The sequence below is a fragment of the Elephas maximus genome, chromosome 23 (genome assembly GCF_024166365.1).
Source record: "Elephas maximus indicus isolate mEleMax1 chromosome 23, mEleMax1 primary haplotype, whole genome shotgun sequence".
Lineage (NCBI taxonomy): Eukaryota > Metazoa > Chordata > Mammalia > Proboscidea > Elephantidae > Elephas > Elephas maximus.
This window is the reverse complement of record NC_064841.1, coordinates 28,124,897-28,143,220: the sequence shown is the minus strand read 5'-3', so window position 1 is coordinate 28,143,220 and position 18,324 is coordinate 28,124,897. Positions and strand designations below refer to the sequence as shown.

Sequence of the window (18,324 nt, the reverse complement as noted above, 5' to 3'; positions counted from 1 at the left end):
CAGAAACATTTCTAATTTACACCAAATACAGGATTCTTATTTATTTATTTAGAATGTGCGTTCTGGTTTCCAATGTAAAAATATAGATCTACAGATTTTTGACAATTTTATCATAATGTGTTATTTAGTGGTGGTGGTGTTAGTTGCCATCGAGTTGATTCCAACTCACGTTGACCCAGTGTGTGCAGAGTAGAACTGGTCCGTAGGGTTTTTTCATGGCTGTGACCTTGTGGAAGCAGATTACCAGGCCTGTCTTCTGAGGTACCTTTGGATAAGTCCAAACAGCCAACCTTTTGGCTAGTAGTCGAGCGCTTAACCCTTTGCACCACCCAAAGACTCCTTATTAGACATGCGATTGTGATTTATCAAGGTCTCTCCTCTTGCCACCACCACTGCCCTTCTCTTTACCACAATATCTATTGTGTGCTGGTTTCTAAACGCCAGGAGAATAAAACACAGTACATGCCTTTGTGAGTAGTATTTGTCTGACCGTTTATTTAGTCGGACATTCAGTAAACGTTCCTGTGCTAGGCACTGGGAGATGAGGGACATACGGCAGAGGCATGATTCTGGTACTCAGGAAGCTTATCTTTTTTTTGAAGGAGTAGAGCAGAAGTTAACACATAGAGTGATACATACTTCAGTGTGGAATGGAGGATAGGTGTTAGAGGAGCCCCTACAAACTGTACCGTTGCAGGCCTAACCTGACAGGGTCCACTTCCAGGAAGAACTGATCCAAGCAGAGGCCTGAAGGATGACAAGAGTCAGCCAGGCCTGGAGGGAGGGATAGTCATTTGATACTGTCTTTCATCTCTTGAATAACTTAGACTTGGGTAACTTGGGTATCACAACTTAGTATTTTACACTTTTGTGTTTTATAAAAGAAATATTTAGCCTTATATAAACTCTAGAAAATTATTTTCAAGTCAGTTTCCTAGATGAAAATTGACAACTTAGTATACTTGCTGAGAGCCATCCTTTGAGTCTTCTCATCTGACACTCCTTTTTTCCCCTTTACTTTTGATTGAGAGGCTAGCTCTCCAATTTTTCTTTCACGTTTTTGTTTTGTGACTTTTTATTTCTCACTGAGTTCATCCCATGACCCAAATGACTGCTTTTTGCTCATGGGTGTTCTCCAGGCCTGCTGAGCTCACTGGTGCACAGGGGTTGTACACCTCAGTTATTAGGAGATGGAGACCAGGTAAGCATGGCTTGTCATCTGTAAACTTTGAAATGTGGCTTGTAAATGGTACCGTTCACCGAGCTGTTTTGGAGTATAAATGTAGTATTTCAATTATAACTGAACGTTTTAATAGAACACTAGTTTCATTTTAAGAGGGGGAAAACAATGCATATATAAAAGACACTACTAAGGTCTACGGTTACCATTTAAGAGTTTGGCTGCTAACTAGAGGGTTGGCAGTTCAGATCCACCAGGAACTCCCTGGAAACCCTACAGAGCAGTTCTGCTCTGTCCTCTAGGGTCACTATGAGTCAGAATCAACTCGACGGCACTGGGTTTGGTGTGGGCTTTTTATGATTATCATGTCTTGGAAAATAAGGGCAGTCTGTTTGGACAGTAAAGATACCAGCTGCCTTGGCTGAAGAGAGACCTTTATTTCATACAGGAAACTGAATAAATTTTAAGTTCCAAATAATTTTATCAAAGTCTTAGAATGAGACAGCAAGATCAGTGTATATGACTTGTGTATAGAATAGCTTTTTTGAAAATAATGCAAGGCTTCTTTTATACTGATTATGGATTTGTGGGATATTTGCTCTATTGTAGATTTTTTGGAGAATAAAATGGAAAAACTTAAGAGTACAGGGCTTCTGTCCTCAGAGCGGCCCCCATTCTGGAGAAAAATAATCTTTCACAGGTAGCATCCTTCGTAAGACATTTCCTGCGCACTAGCTCAATTTAACTTTTCATTTTAGTTCATTTCTTTGTCCGATACGTTTAGAAGACAGTCCTTTTTCTTTTCTGGTCTGGGGCAGGTGGTGCTGTCTGTTTTCATTATCTACTTAAAAAAAGATGGGGGGGGTGATGTCGATTAGGAAAAATAAGAAATGAAACATGACTAGGTTAAATTGAGAGCAGAAATTACACACCAAGAGAATCCAAATGTTTTCTGTATTTCTCCACTTAAAAGTTTGCCACTATTCATATTTGAGTTTCTAGAGTTCAAATTGTCTATATTTTAAAATGTCATTTAAAATAGCCCTTGGGTTATAGATTTGCTTTAACTTTCTTTTCTGAATGTATAGAAACCAGAAATATTTAGATGCTTTTCTCTTTCTAATCATTCAAATTAGAAGATCCTTGAGTAAGAGTGGCTTTTGACAAATCCAAAATGTTTGTATAAATTTTACTTTGTGCTGCTAAAAATCTCTTGCCAGCAGCCTAGTGGCACTTTGTATTTTGTTACTGTTTAGCCACATGGGATTAATCTGAGAAGTGTTTCAAAAGAGAAGTCACAAAATAGCAGCTTGTAGCCAGATTAAGTCTGCAGAGGTGTTTTGTTTGTCCCTCATAAGAGGAGGGTTTTGTTGTTGTTTTGTTTTTTGAAGTGATCTTACTTAAAAATAAGGAGCGCTAGTGGTGGCAGTAGTTAAAGCACTTGGCTGCTAATCAAAAGGTCAGTGGTTCGAACCCACCAGCCTCTCCATGGGAGAAAGATGTGGCAGTCTGCCTTGGAAACCCTATGGGGCAGTTCTACTCTGTCCTGTAGGGTCGCTATGAGTTGGAATTGACTCAGCGGTTATGGGTTGGTTTTTTGGGGTGGTTGGTTACTTAAAAGTCAAGAGATTTTTTTTTTTTTTTTTTTTTAGATTCATGCTTCTCGTATTGGAAGATACAAATGCAAACAGAATGGTGAAAGATAGTGTTGGATTTTGGTTGAAGGGAAATATACTTTTTTTTTTTTTTTACTACAATTTTTAAAATTATGTTTCTAGCTCAGTCCCATAAAAAGGCCTAGAAGCAATGGCATGTCTATAGCAAGAAACACGCTTAGCACGCAAATAGTAGGTTCTGAATACCATTCCCCTTCTTGGAGAAATGGCTGATCCCAAGTCTGGAGCAAGTTAAGCCTAGTACATCTTGTGCCAGAAAGCAAGGATGTGACCAAAGATTGATGGAGCCATGACACGGAGAACAGATTCATGGACCTCCTAATTTGGGACAGTTTTAGTGTCTAGAAGAATAATGATGATAATGGAGTTTTACAAATTTTAATGCAGTGAATTAAAAAAATGTTAGTTCATAGATACTTAAAAAGTGTGAGGCAGGTGGTCTGACAAGAGACTGGAGAAACCCTGGGACTATGGACCGTGGACACCCTTTTAGCTCAGTAATGAAGTCAGTCCTTAGGTGTGGCTTCAGTCGAAGATTATACAGGCCCATAAGACAAAACGATACTAAATAGACACACCAGCCCAGCGGCAAAGACGAAGGCAGGAGGGGACAGGAAAGCTGGTAATGGGGAACCCAAGGTAAAGAAGAGAAAGTGTTGACATGTCATAGGGGTGGCAACCAATGTCACAAAACAATATGTGTAGTAATTGTTTAATAAGAAGCTAATTTGCTCTTAAACCCTCATCTAAAGTACAGTAAAAAAAAAAAAAGTGGGGGAGGTGGCTAATTTACATACAAAGAATAACAGAATTAGAAGAAACCACCTTCTTGTAACTACCAATGTAATAATATATTCCAGCGAGGGCCATCAGTGTTTAGTACAGCCATCAGGTGAAAGGAGAAACAGTGCATTTACGATGGAGAAATGTGTTACACGACACCATAACCAAGAGATCAAACTGAGCGGCACCAAGTGGTTCAAATAAGCTTTGTGTGCTTCCTGGTGTAATAAAAAGGGACATACAACTATCTAGAATTCTTGCCAAAAAAATTTAACCTGAAGCAAATCGCAAGGAAATAGTCACCCAATCCAGAAAGAACGTACTATAGGAGCACTGCCCTGGACTCTTAAAAAATGTCAACCTTGATGAAAGACAAAAAATAAGGGAGTTCTTTCAAGATTATAGGAGACCAGTAAAACTTAAGAGGAGCCCTGGGGTACAGTGGTTAAGTGCTCTGCTGTTAACCAAAAAGTCAGTAGTTCAAACCTACCAGCTGCTCCATGGGAGAAAGATATGGTGCTTCCATAAAGATTTACAGCCTTAGAAACCCTATGGGGCAGTTCTACTCTGTCTTATAGGGTTGCTATGAGTCAGAACAGCAATGAGTTTGGTGAGTTTTTTTGATTAATGAAACATGCTGTGGAGGTCTGGTAACACAGTGGTTGAAGCACATGGCTGCTAACTGAAGGGTTGGTGATTCCAACCCACCAGCCACTCTGTGGGAGAAAAGGCCTGAGAATGTGCTCCCGTAAAGATTACAGCCTAGGAAACCCTATGGGGCAGTTCTCCTTTGTCCTACAGGGGTGCTCTGAGTTGGAATTGACTCCACAGCACACAACAACAATGAAACATGACGGCTAATGGAACACATGATCTGTGATTGGATCCTGGACAGGAAAAGAAACATTTAAGATGTTACTGGGGGGATGTCAACACAACTTGACCAAGTAAATGAAGACACAGAGAGGCAGCCAGGAATAAAGGACAAGTATGGTAAATGCTGTAACATATACAATTTTGCAACAACAGTAATAATAAGCAAAAAATAATGTCAGTAGTTTTTTTATGGTAAATGCTGTAACATATACAATTTTGCAACAACAGTAATAATAAGCAAAAAATAATGTCAGTAGTTCCACAGGTAGATGTGTATGCTGTATGGGTGTGGGAAGGTGTAGAGGAGTACACGCGTATGCATATATGGGTGTATTTGTGGCCACATGTATATACATGTTTGTATGTGCCACTTACGTATTCATATATACAATAAAGCATATAGGGCCACAGTTAGGGCTACTTCCTAGACATATCCAAACACCTCATGGAATTGATTTATTGGGTTTGAAGGCTCAGGACCATAGTCTCGTGGGACAGCTGGGTCAATTGGCATAACTTAGTTCATAAAGATACCTAGTTTGGTATTGGTCTCTTTCCATCCAGAGCAAAGGAGAGTGAAGGAAAACAAAGACTCAGGGAAGAAATTGGTCTTCTGCCTATTAATTGCCCCAGTCTTGAAATAAGTTACTTGAAAAATTTTCAGTGTGCAGTGCCAAGTCTTAATGAAAAAAGGTTTTGTGGAAACTTCTAGATGGCAATGCAGAAAGTGGTGTATAAACGTTAATTACCTTGTAAGTTGTTCTATCCTGTGTTTAAGCGCTTGCCTTCCTGTTACACACCCAGGGAGGGTACTAGCTCTTGCCTGGATAATCATGGAGTTGAGCCACCCCTCAAAATAAAAGAGCTATATCTGGCACAAGTTGGGGCTCAGCTAGCCAGTGAAACAGTTCAAACTTGCAGAAGGAAGAACAGGACTGGTGCTGGAGTTAAGCCTGCCAGGCAAAAGTATCTACCTAATAGTTTATCCATTTCGTGGGTCTTTCATCCCTGTTTAATTTGATGTTTTTAGAAATACTAGCTGCTTTTGTCCAGTTCCACAAATATATATGATTTTTGCCTTGTGAAGTAAACATGAAAAATTTTCTTAGGCAATTTGATAGAAATGAGCATAGAATTTAACCTCTTAGGATTTCAGGTAGAGCCCAATTTAGTTGACTTCAAAGAAGGTGTTAACCTGGGAGTCAAAAAGAGTATCTGGACTGTTCATTAAAGACCCAGACCTAGCACTTCCATGTTGTCTCTCTTATTACCTAAGGTGTTGTGTAACATTTGCCTGAAGAGACCCATTTTGACTACAGGTGGATTACTGTAGATATTCATGGTAGGACTTTGCTCACCTCTTGTGCCAGGAAAGAAAAATCATTCTCTCCACTGAATTCCAGAAATAGCAACAAAAGCTCAGAGGAGATCATCCCTGTAGTTCCATGTACATTTTCTGGCCATCCCTCCTTTCCAGCAGGGAATTCTATCTGCAGCGGGAAATCTCTCCCTTCTCCTCTGTCTAAGGCTCCAGAATGTTTTTGGAACTCAAGCTACTCTTTAAAATATTTTCCAAAACTGGAAGGCAGCTTCCAGCAATGTATGTTCACCTGCCTGCTGCTTTGTGGAGAGCAGTTTCCTTTTCAGTGTTAAAGCAGTTGCCTTCAAGTCAAATCTGACTCCTGCCAACCCCATATGTGTCAGAGTAGAACTGTGCTCCATAGTGTTTTCAATGGCTGATATTTCAGAACTAGATTGTCAAACCTTTCTTTTGAGAAAACTCCAGGTGGACTTGAACCTCCAACCTTTCAGTTAGCAGCTGAGTGTGTTTTTAGTGTTGAGAGTCTGGTATTTTCCTTGGCTACATTTCAGGATTTCAAATAGAGTAACCACTTAACCAGCAAGATGGCTAGAAAGATGTTTATCTTCGTATTTTTATCGTCAGGATGATTGGTATCTCAAGATATTTCTGAAATATTTGTCTTTTGGAGTTAACTGCATTGTTATATTATGCAGATTTATTCCTTGTTTTGTGATTTTTAGATATGTTTAAAATTTGCTATTAAAGCCATTAACTGTGGATCGTAATCACTAATCGGAGATTCTTAATAATAAATCCTACTTTTGTGTGCACTTATTGATTCCTCTTCTTTCTTCCCTGCGTGGGTAGTGTTTCTAAAATGAAAATAGCCCATTTATTTTTCTGACTGGAAAAGCAGTTCAACGAGCATACTTAACTGTTGCCATCCTTCTTCCCCATTTCATTCTCATTGGCATCAGCTTGTCCATATTTATTTCTGTTTATTTAGTTTTTATATTGATTATTTGCTATTAAAACTTTGAGCTTCTTGTCCCAGAAATAGGCGTGATCAGAAGTTGTATATTTTTCATGCCCCTGGTTTGTTATACATGATCTCTTAAAGAGAATACCTAAGTCAGCTCCTTGGCAGATCTGAGAATGCACGTTATGTTATGATGGGCGTAACTGCAGCTGAGCCCTGTGGATGGGAGCTAGACAGAAGGTTCCCAGAGAAGTGATGCTGGTGTCACTCCACTGGAATGAAGGGGCTGCTACAGCCATAAATACTTTCTGTAGCCAGCAGCTCGGTGTCTAGCTGTATTTCTTTTCTAAGCAGGAAAAAATGTGAAACAAACCGAAGAAGTAAACTGTGTTTACAAAGGGGTCCGTTTTAATTAGTTTAGGCCTTAGAGTTATTCAAACAGTCTGAGCTTAGGGTTCATTTTGGAGCAAACATGAAAACCATTATTTGTGGAAAGTTTAAATTTCACATGACACATCTTCCCTCTATGTGTGTGGTTTCTTCTTTTTTTTTAATGTATTGCTTTGCTTGTATATTTTTATTTTAAAATTATTCTGCTAAAAATGCTTTGTTTTCTTGCTAGGAGATTTGCATTTTGGGGGGAAGGAAAGATTTGAGTCACTGAGCTGAATCTCCCATCATCCCCCTTCTTGGCATTTCCATATGGGCTGGTTTTCAGCTGCCTGGGGGCCTGTTAAAACTAGAGGTTCCCATCTTAACTCTTCTTCAGGAAATCTCCCACTCCTTCACCGGCCACCAAAACAAACCCACTGCCATCAAGTCGATTCTGACTTACAGCAACCCATAGCACAGAGTAGAACTGCCCCGTAGGGTTTTCAAAGCTGTAAATCTTTATGGAAACAGACTGCCACATCTTACTTCCAGGGAGTGGCTGGTGGGTTCAAACCACCGAGTTATCAGTTAGCAGCTGAGCACTTTAACCACTGCGCCACCAGGGCTCCTCCCCTAATCCCAGAGGTGCCTATATCTGCCAAACAAAATACCTCTTCTTGGCTTGACGTTTTGAGTGTTGTCTGAGAGTTCTTGACCCTGTTATCTTTGTTTTAATGCTGAGGACAGTCTCTATCACATGCTAGAAGGGTAGAGGTGCGGAAGGTGGGGCGTCTTTTCCATCCCTGTCAGCCGTGGTCTTAAAATTAAGCAGGTGGAAAATGGCTTTGACCTGTTTGCTTACATCATGTCTGCATTAATGTGGAAAGGAATACATGATTGGCCTACATTTGCCTCTGAATTCATTTACCTGCTGCAGACCAGAGGGAAAGAAGGCAGCTCTGAAAACAAGAAAGAGAAATTAGTCCCAAGACCTGCCGCCAGAACCTTGTACTTCTTCCTCTTTTGGGACAATCTCTTGATCACTTGGCACACACCAAGTTCTTAAGGGGGAAAAAAATAAATGACTTGTTAAAAAAAAAAAAAAGAGTCCTAAAGGCAGATTTCTAAAATTGTTCTTTTCTGGTTTGGTTTTGTTAATTTTTGTGAAGGGATTAGCTATTTTTCCCTTAAGCCCTCTCTGCACGGTGTGTGTGGGTGTGTGTGTCAGAGTGAGAGTGCAAGTGAGTGTGTACACGAGCACATGCACACAAAAGCTTCATCCAAGCCCTGTACTTTGAGTACAGGTGGGCTATGAAGGTGAGGCACACTTAAGTCTTACATAGGGGGCAGTAGGCCATGGGTGGAGTAACTCAGTTATTGAGGTTGTAGGGTTGTGAATTCTAACGTTTTCATAGCAGAGCTGCTTTATATGTGGTAACCAGCTGTCACTTTAGCTCTGTTAAACAGATTTTGTTTTCACTCTTGTTTGTGCAAATTGTATGCCTGAGATTTATTTACTTTTTTCTTTTAGTCTGTGGAGAAGCCTTAAATAAATGTGATATAAATGCATTTTTCCCTTCTTTTTCCACATTCACATTTCTTCTGATACAACCGGGGACTGATTGTCCTGTGACTACCTTTCCTTTCCATGTCTTGCCCTTTTTATATTTGATCTCCTTGTAATCCTTTGTTCACTGGACTCCATTCAGGGCCCTTGCTCCCTGGTGTGTCCTTTTCTCATGCCTCTTCCTCAGATCTAAAGGCCTTTGCTCTATTCATTTGACAACTTTGTTCAAGTTAAAAAAAATAACAACAGCAACAGAGAAAACCTCTCGGGGTTCCAGAGGGACTTCAAGGGGCCTTGCTGCCACCTTCCCTTTCTCCCACCTACTTCAACGCCAGTACCCCAGCAGAGTGCTCTTCTTTCTCCATATCCTCTCCTTCATGATCCCCAGATCTTATTAATTTGTCATGACACAGTCCAAAGTTCTACCTGCTTTGAGGCCCAATCCACCAGGTCTTACACCCCTGCTTCACAGTGTGCTAGACGTGTGGCTTGGAGGAAATCACATCTCCTCTGAGCTTTAGTTTCTTCATCCATTCATTCATCTGTTTATTCACCGATTCAGCAAAGACACTGGCAGGTGCTGCATCCTGTACTGGAAATGAAAACTCTGACACACAAAATAGACATTAGTGCTACCCATTGCTGTAAAACAGAGCAAGGAATGTCTGTCTTGCAAGGGATTTTGTAAGAACTGGCAGAGGTGATGGATGTTAAGTGCGTTGACCAGCATGTACCTAGGTGCTCGGCAAGTTTCGTCTCTTATTGTAGTCAAAAGCAGACAGACAGGGACAGTCCTGACCTCTGTTTGGGAGATAACTGTTGTTATCTCAGTCAGGACCTTTCAGTTGTATTTTTGGTGCACACCTGAAACTCATTCTTTTCCATTTTGAACAGACCTTTTCCCTTCAAAGCCAGCCTCCCTTCCCAGTTTTCCTTTTTATGTCAAAAGCATAATCATTTTTATTGTCATCTGTGTTTGAAAGCTGGGTTGGGGGAGGTGGGCAGGCTCAAGTTTTTGTGGAGCAGGATATCCTTTTTTACTCTCCTTTCTTTCATGCCCTGTGTCACCTACACAATCTAAGGATTCTTCCTTTGAGATTTCTTTCTTTTTGTTGAATAGCTGGTCATCCCTTTTCTAGTCTAAGCTTCATCACCTCAAGGAGAAATCTGACTTCTTGCACTTCTGAGACCCTCCAAACGTGTCAGTCATGGCAGAAGGAAACAATGACCTCCTTCAGCTGGTTGTTTGAATTTACCTAGCTATTTTTTTTTTATGTAAGTATTTGAAACACAGCATCCTTCAAAGTCTAGAATAACCAGAGATTGAGAAAACTTTAACAACGGAACTGATGCATTTATTGTGACTCTGTTTTTACTTAATTTCTGAAATACATAATGTTTACAGTTTACTTATAGAAGGGGCTTCCAGAAAATGTATGCTTTTGACTCACTGGATAAGCCGTTAACTACAATCATGAATACATTCATGAATATATTAACTATAATCATGAATACATGATTTTGAATGAATTTGTGACATTTGGCTTTTTGAATGTGGGCTTTTTTTTTTTAGTTAGAACTTTTAAAAATATGATACTGCCACATACCTCTTTCCCACCAACCCATTTGTTTATTCCACCAAAGTAAAGCTAAACATGTTCTGTTAAACAAAATACAGCGGGGAGAAAAATGAAGAACTAATCTATTAAAGTTTAAGGTTTTACAAACTAGACAGTTTCGTTATTGTTGATATTTAGTCGACCATTGTCCGTTGAGTTCTGAGCATGCCGGGAACTGTACTAGGTGCTGCAGACTGAATGGTGACCGTGGTCTGTAGTTGTTATTAGCTGCCATTTAGTCGCCCCTGACTCATGGTGACACCATGCACAATGAAATGAAATGTTGTACGGTCTTTCACCATCCCCATGGTGGGCTGTGGATCAGATCTTTGTGATCCATAGTGTTTTCATGGGCTTATTTTTTGGAAGTAGATCATAGGCCTTTTTTCCCACTTTGTCTTAGTCTGGAAGCTCCATTGAAACCTGCTCAGCAACATGCAGGCTGCCACTGACAGGCAGGTGGTGACCGCGTATGAGGTGCATCAGCCAGGAATCGAACCCAGGTTTCCCAAGTGGAAAGCGAGAGTTCTACCACATAACTACCAGTGCATCACTGGCCTACAGTAGGGGTTAGCGAACAACAGCCTCCCCTGCTGCCTGTTTTTGTATGACCCACAGGCTGAGGTGGTTTTTACATTTGTGAAGGGTTTGTCAAAACAAAACAAGATATATGGCCTGTAAAGTTTAAAATATTTATTGTCTGATTCTTTACAGAAAGTTTGCCTACTCCTGACCTATTGTACCTCTGCCTTGCTGAAGCTTATATTTTAGTAGGAAAGACAAGTAATAAGCGAGGGAACAAATAAAAGAATTAATTTCCAGATTTTGATAACTAATAGGAAGGAGGGAAATAAGATATGAGAGTAACTGGCATGAGGCTGGGGCAAGTGGTAGGGGCTGGGGTAGGATTTTTTGAAGAGGTGACTTTGAGATTAGGAGACCTGAACAGTGAGAATGAACAGCTTTGTGAGAGGAACCCACTCTCACCCTCTGGTTCCTTCTCCCCCCATTACTTCTAAATACGTACTTCTCCCCAGGGCTGAGCTAGGTCTTGGCTCCTTTAGGAAGCCTTCTTGAATGCCCTCTTTTGGCTTACTTTTACCATAGCATCTATCACATGACATGGTAATTGCCTGTTTGCTTTCATTTTCCCTCATTAGACTTGAGTTATCTTGAAAGCGAGGACTTTTGTCTTAGTCGTTGTGTATCTCAAGTAATGAGTTTATAGATTAGGTTGACTAGTTAAATAAATTTATCAACTTAGTATTAGATTCATTAATCAGGTTGTCAGAGGCAAGAGACTCCTCTAAGAAATTCATAAGTTTAAATTCTATCATTTATCTTTTTTTCTTTTTTCGGTATACATTCTTACCACTCCATCCTCTCTGCTTCCAGCACTTTGTTTCCCTCATTTCTAAAATAGAATTATTTTTCCAACCTCAAAATGACTATATCCCCCATCTTGTTAAAAGATACCATCATCCTCCAGTTGATCAAGGCCAAAACTAGGAATTATCCCGATTCCTCTCATTCCTTCACTCATCTGCCCATCAACACCAATACCTCCAAAACTTAACTGAAATCAGTCCCGTTCTTACCATCTTTACTACCAGCCCTAGCCCATATCAGCTTTTCCCATCATCCAGACCACAGCAGATCGTACTGACTGGTCTTTTCTGCTTCCACTCTTACCTTTCTTATATCCATTATTCACACAGAAGCCAAAGAGCTCTTTTCAAACTAAAAATCAGATCGTGTCAGTCTCCCCGCTGAAACACTCAAGAGTTGGCTGCCCATTGAACGTAGAATAAAAATTGAATTCTGTGCTTTGGCCTCAAAGCCCTTTATGAACTGGCCACTGACTGTCTCTTTTGACCTCTTCTCTTCCTTACCCTCAGCCTCCAGCTGAACTGGTCTCCCCTCCAACTCCCTCTTAGGACCTTTTATTCCCTCTTGCCCCCAGTCAGTTGTTGCCTGCTCCTTCTTGTCATATAGGTCTCAGCTGCTCAGAACAACCTGCCTTGACTCACCTATCTGAAGTTATTATCACCCAGTTCTTTATCCCATCACTCTGTTCTTATTCTCTAAATAGCAGTTATTTATCTCTGATTTTCCTTGTTTATTTACTTGTCGGTTGGCTTATTGTCTGTCTTCTCTGCTAAAGTAAAAGCCCCAGAAGATGAAAGGGCCTGAGCACCTAGAAAGTGCCTGGCATAAAATAGGCACTAAATAAATATTTAATTGACTAAATGGATAACTGTATAGTACTTTTAGAATCTATATTGTCATTTGTTTTTTGTACTTGTCTTATTCCTCCATATTAAGCTGGAAGCTCTTTGAGAGCAAGCACTATGTGTACTTCTCTACCCTGATGATCCTAGCACAGTGTGTAGAATATGGTAGGTGCTTGATAAATATTTCTTTAATTGAATTATTGAGTGGACTTGGTGTTAATTTAGTCAATCTTGTGGATACTTAAGACTATGTAGTGGCAAGTTAGCACCAAACAAACCCACTGCCGTCGAGTCGATTCCGACTCATAGCGACCCTAGAGGACAGAGTAGAACTGCCCCATAGAGTTACCAAGGAGCACCTGGCGGATTCGAACTGCCTACCTTTTTGTTGGCAGCCGTAGCACTTAACCACTATGCCACCAGGGTTTCCGTAAGTTAGCACAGCCACCTCTAATGAAACTTCTACCCCAAAGACACCCCCATTCTTGATTCTCATTGTCATATTTAGGATATCAGAAGTTTATGGTAACAGGCAACTGATGTGATCGTAGCCCTAGTTATAAAGGCCTTGGAGAAGGAACTTGATGACCTATTGTCTTCCAATGGTATTAACTGTTTTCTTTTTTCTCTTTTGCCATGCAGAGTATGAGTTGGAAGTAAAGAGGATGCAAGACATTCTTTCAGGAATAGAGAAACCACAGGTATGTCTTCTGGATTTCTTAGCACAAATGACACTTAAGTATTTCTGGTGTGCGCTTTTTTTCATCACTCAGTAGGTAAGCAAAGGGGCCCATTCCTATTGCAGATAATTTATAGACTATGAAATAGTATTCGGTTATTAATGGTGCATGAAAATATGGAATAGCAGTCGTCTGCTTAGTCATAGTCCACTAAAAGCTCTTCTTTATTTAAGTATCCTGGCTGCAATAAGAGTTTTTCAACTTCCAAGGATACCATGTTTTTCTTTCTCAGGTCTACGAAACAGTTTTCTTTTGGTAAATTTCCTTATGTAAATGTAGTAAAAATAATTTTTGCAAACCTCAGTAATTCCAAGTATTTTTTCAGGTAAGTTAAAAAAATATATATTAAAAAAATAAATTCAGAATATTGGGTGCAGTGGCAACAAAAAATTGCTGGGAGTCCTGATAGTGTGAGGTTTTAAGTTTGATTTTGCCAGGTGCTTTGAATTTCAAGTGAAGAATTCACAATGTTGATTCAGGCTTTTCGTCTGTGATTGGAGAGCCAAAGTTCTTTGGAGTGTTTTCTCGCTGAATTGGAACGCCTTGATTCTTCATGTGTTTCAAATACTGAGGCTTTGTAACAGAAGAGTCCAGACATGCCTCAGGGCACGTAGTTGAGTTTGACTAAACCTAAATGTTTGAGGTGTGTTGGAGAAAGGGCATAATGGGGCACTTGTGAAGGAGTAGGACATTGGTATTGGGTGGAGAAGTCTGTACTTAATTTGGTAAGGAGCAAGTTGCCATCGAGTGTTCTTGAGCAAGAAATTAATGCACTGAGAGCTGCATTTTTTCATGATGACCAAACAGCCAATGAATTGGAGTGAGAAGAAGATGGACCAAGGAGAAGTGTTAGAATCTCTTATTGTAGTTCTGGTGACAGGCTATGGAAGCCAGAATTAGAATGGTGGCTTCAGACGTGGCAAGGAGGGAATAGCTATTAGATTCATTCTAGAGCTAAGTGAATAAGGTGCTATAACCTGTTGAATATTGGGTGCTGTGGATGACTGGGCTTGGAGATTTAAATGCCTCATCTCAGGAGTTGCTTCCTGCAAGATGATGTCCATGCCCATCCAGTAAGACCCCTCACCCAGCGCTTCTTTAATACCACTAGCTGTACCCTAGTCCTACTATGCCCTGTGTCTGCCTCGGCTGTTGAATAGACTGCATTTACCTGTTGCCGTGGCTTTCCCAGCAACCCGTGAACTCCTCTAGAATAGATTTATGCCTGTGTCCCTTTTGTATTTTCAGTGCCATTCTTGGACAAGTTGAGTTTGTTTTACTACCAGGGCATCCAGATGGATAAATACAGTGAGCCGTCACAAATGCCTAGTGATCAGTGCTGTGGAGAGAGGCAGAATAAGATACTGATCGGCAGATTACATGCGTAGATATGATAGAACTGTAGGTTAGGATAATAGCTTTTATAGGATGGTGTTGGGAGTATAAGAATAGACTAGAAAAGGTTTGAGTATAGAATCATGGGAAAAGCTAACATAAGGCAGCAAGAGGAAGAAACAGCACGAGGAAAACAGGAGTCCTAATCAGAGAGAAGATGGAGTAACAGGCTAGTTCACTGTTGGATACATTAACAAAACTTCTTGGTCATGTCTCTCGCTCTGTACGTACCAGTGTTCAGTTATTTCTAGTAGCTTCTCTACTGCAGAAGTAATAGCACCTATGTTTCTATGGCTCTAGGAGGATAAAAGCAAATACTTAGATGTATTGGTCCGTTCCTTAATTCGGCATTTACTATGTGCCAGACATTGTTTTTAGAGCAGGGCAGACAGACTTCTGTGGAAATAGCGATGGAAACCTTGGTGGTGTAGTGGTCAAGTGCTACAACTGCTAATCAAAAGGTTGGCAGTTCGAATCTACCACACGCTCCTTGGAAGCTCTATGGGGCCGTTCTCCTCTGTCCTATAGGGTCGCTATGAGTTGGAATTGACTGGAAGGCAATGAGTTGTGTTGTTTTTTTTTTTTTTTTAAATAAAATAAAATCTGCTAAGATTGTCATCTGAGAACTTCTGTCTGTGTCAGCTGGAAACAAGGATTGCCTTGCTACAGAAGCACATGGATTTTGACTCTGTCCATTTCAGCCCAGGCAGCTCTGTGCCCATCGTGGACACATGAATTCTCAGAGCCTGGTGCCTTTAGGCCTTGGAATCATGTAGCCGACTCCCCTTATTCTCTTTTGGTGCCCACCCGGAAGCCTTTTGAGAATTAGGTTTCCCTATATCCGGCAGAGAGAAAATGTGCAGAGCAAGCTGATAGTACTGTCTATTCTCCCATGGAGTTATGGTTTTCATTATGAGTGAATTAATTGGTGATGTGATTTTTATGCCTATGATTGTAATAAGTCTTTTAGTTTGTGTTAATCTTCCTGAGTCCAACTCTGGAGCGCAGCAACTAACTAAACTGAGTGTCTGAGTCTGCTGGGAAGAGGGCCACACCTGATCAATTCACTCAGGTAAATGCCATGTTGTAGACGCCTGTCTGGGAGGCCAGCAACTTACCTGGATGCCATCCTTTCTCACTGGCCTCCTCCAAAATTATAAAATAGCTTTTGGATAAGAAATTTAGCCAAAAGGTAACATTTCCATATCACTGTGGTTTAGATGAGTACAGGTCATAGTGAGTATAGCCAAGGACTTTCCTTGTTCCTAGAAAGTTGTCAGATTCTGCCATATAACCAACACGTTATCTAGGATTGCAAAAGGCAGGCTGAAAAACTTTCAGGAGGTGAGTAGAAACAACAGAGTTTCAAGTAGTTACAAACCCCAGAGTAATTAAAGACCTATAGATTAGCATTAATATCTAATGTTCTTTTTAACACTGAGACTTGGACTTGCTAAAGTTGTACACCCTACTCTTTAAGCAGTTTGAGGAAAATCACTTGATATGAAACAGATGTCTATGGACACAGTTGCTTGATCAGTATGCAGGTGGTTCTGGGGCAGTAGATGGCAGTGGTTGCCGGGCTGAAGGTGTACCAGATGAGTGAAGTTCTTACAGTGCCATGCTCATTCATGCCTCCTGCTTTTGCACATAATTAAAACAACTTCTCTTCCTGTTCACCTGTATGTTTCCTATTGCTGCTGTAACAAGTTACTACAAAGCTGGTGACTTAAAACAACACACATTTATTATCTTACAGCTCTGGAGGCTGGAAATGTAAAGTGAGTCTCAGTGGGCTAAAATCAGTGTGTTGGTGGGGCTATGTTCCTTTCTAGAGTCTTTAGGAGACAATCTGTTTGCTTACTTGATCCAGCTTCTAGAGGCTGCCCACAATCCTAGACTTGTGGCCCCTTTTCTGCATCTTCAGCGCCAGCAGCGTAGGATCTTCAGATTGCTCTCGGACTCTGCTTCCAGTGTTACATCTCCTTCTCTGATTCTTCTGCGTCCTTCCCCGTTTTGCTTGTAAGGACCCTTGTGATTACACTGGGCCCACAGGAATAATCCAGGATAATCTCCCCACCCTAAGATCCTTAACTTAATCACATCTGCCAAGTCCCTTTTACCATGTAAGGTAACATAGTCACAGGTTCCAGGGCTGTGGCTTTGCCTACCTCTTCCCCTCTAATACCCTTGCCTGTCTAGTGCCAGTCCACTCATCCTTTTCAGTCCAGCCTAGTTGGTTGGTTGTTTGTTTACAGGTCTCTTCCTCTCCCCTCTCCTCCCTCTCCTCTCTTCTCCTCCTTTTTTCGTCGTCCCTCCCCTTGCTCCTCTCCCTTTCCTTCCCCTTCAGTTCTCCCTCCCCCTCTTCTCCCTTTTTTTCCCTCTTTTCCCTCCCCTCTCCCTCATGGAAATTCTTATTCATGATTGTGTGTTACTCATCTTTTACCCTAGTACCTAGCACTGTGCCTGGTACAAATGCTTGCTGAATAAATGGCATGGCAGACTGAAGTGGCTATAGCTGGGATCTGGGCAGGTGGGACAAATGCCTGAAGGCTGGCTAGCATCAGCCAGGCGGAGTTCTGGGACAACCCTGACACCAGGATGCGAGGCAGCAGTGGGGTGGAGGACAGCATTGGCTTTGCATTCTGGTTCTTCTGGGCTGGGAGCCCAGTCTGGCTACTAACTGGCTCTGTGACCTTGGGTAAGTTGCATAACCTTGAACTTCAGTTTCCTTCTCTGTGAAAGGTAGCATAATAAATACCTCATTGTATCTAAGGAGCAAATTGTATACTATTTATAGAATACTTGGAATGGAGTATGTGTCTATACTTAGTAGCATATCATTAAGCAAAAGCGAAGCTCCATGTCACACTCTGAAATGAGAAGAAGGAATGTCAGGCCACTTTCTAGGGAAAGAAGCACAAGCTGGCCTCACACCTGTGAAAAGTATTGTTCTTAAATCTTTTTTTTTTTTTTTTTCCTTTCAGCCACATCTGGTAGCAACTCTAAATAAAAAAATATCTTTCTCTGAGACTTTGTTTTAGTGCTGAAACAATACTTACAACTTGTGGATTCCGGTCATCTCTCTAAAACTTTGTTGTTGCTGCCATTTAGTTGTTTCCAGCTCACAGTGACCATATGCCCAACAGAACAAAACACTGCCCAGTCCTGTGCCATCTTCACAATCATTGCTATGTTTGAGCCCATTGTTGCAGCCACTGTGTCAGTTCATCTCGTCGAGAGCCTTCCTCTCTTTTGCTGACCCTCTCTTTACCAAGCTTGCTGTCTTTCTCCAGCAGCTGGTCCCCCTGATAACATGTCCAAAGTATATGAGACAAAGTCTCACCATCCTCATTTCTAAGGAGCATTCTGAATGTACGTCTTCCAAGACAGATTTGTTTGTTCTTCTGACAGTCCGTGGTATATTCGATATTCTTCGCCAACACCATAATTCAAAGGCGTCAATTCTTCTTCAGTCTTCCTTATTCTGTAGAACTTTGGGTGTTCTGAGTTGAGCAAGTTCTTTACTCTTCAGAGGCCCAAATGCTGTAGAGACCCAAATACTTAGCCATTTAGTAAAACCATGTGCAAATATGCTAG

General features: G+C 41.0%; 1 protein-coding gene across 4 annotated transcripts in view; it reads left to right on the top strand.

Moving 5' to 3' along the window:
- Positions 1–18,324, top strand: part of FNDC3B (fibronectin type III domain containing 3B) — a 391,440-nt gene that overhangs the window by 249,110 nt on the left and 124,006 nt on the right. For all 4 annotated transcript variants that reach the window (XM_049867193.1, XM_049867190.1, XM_049867192.1 and 1 more), the window contains one exon: positions 13,232–13,290. In XM_049867193.1, coding sequence (XP_049723150.1) covers positions 13,232–13,290 — 59 coding nt within the window. The remainder of the gene's footprint in view (positions 1–13,231; positions 13,291–18,324) is intronic.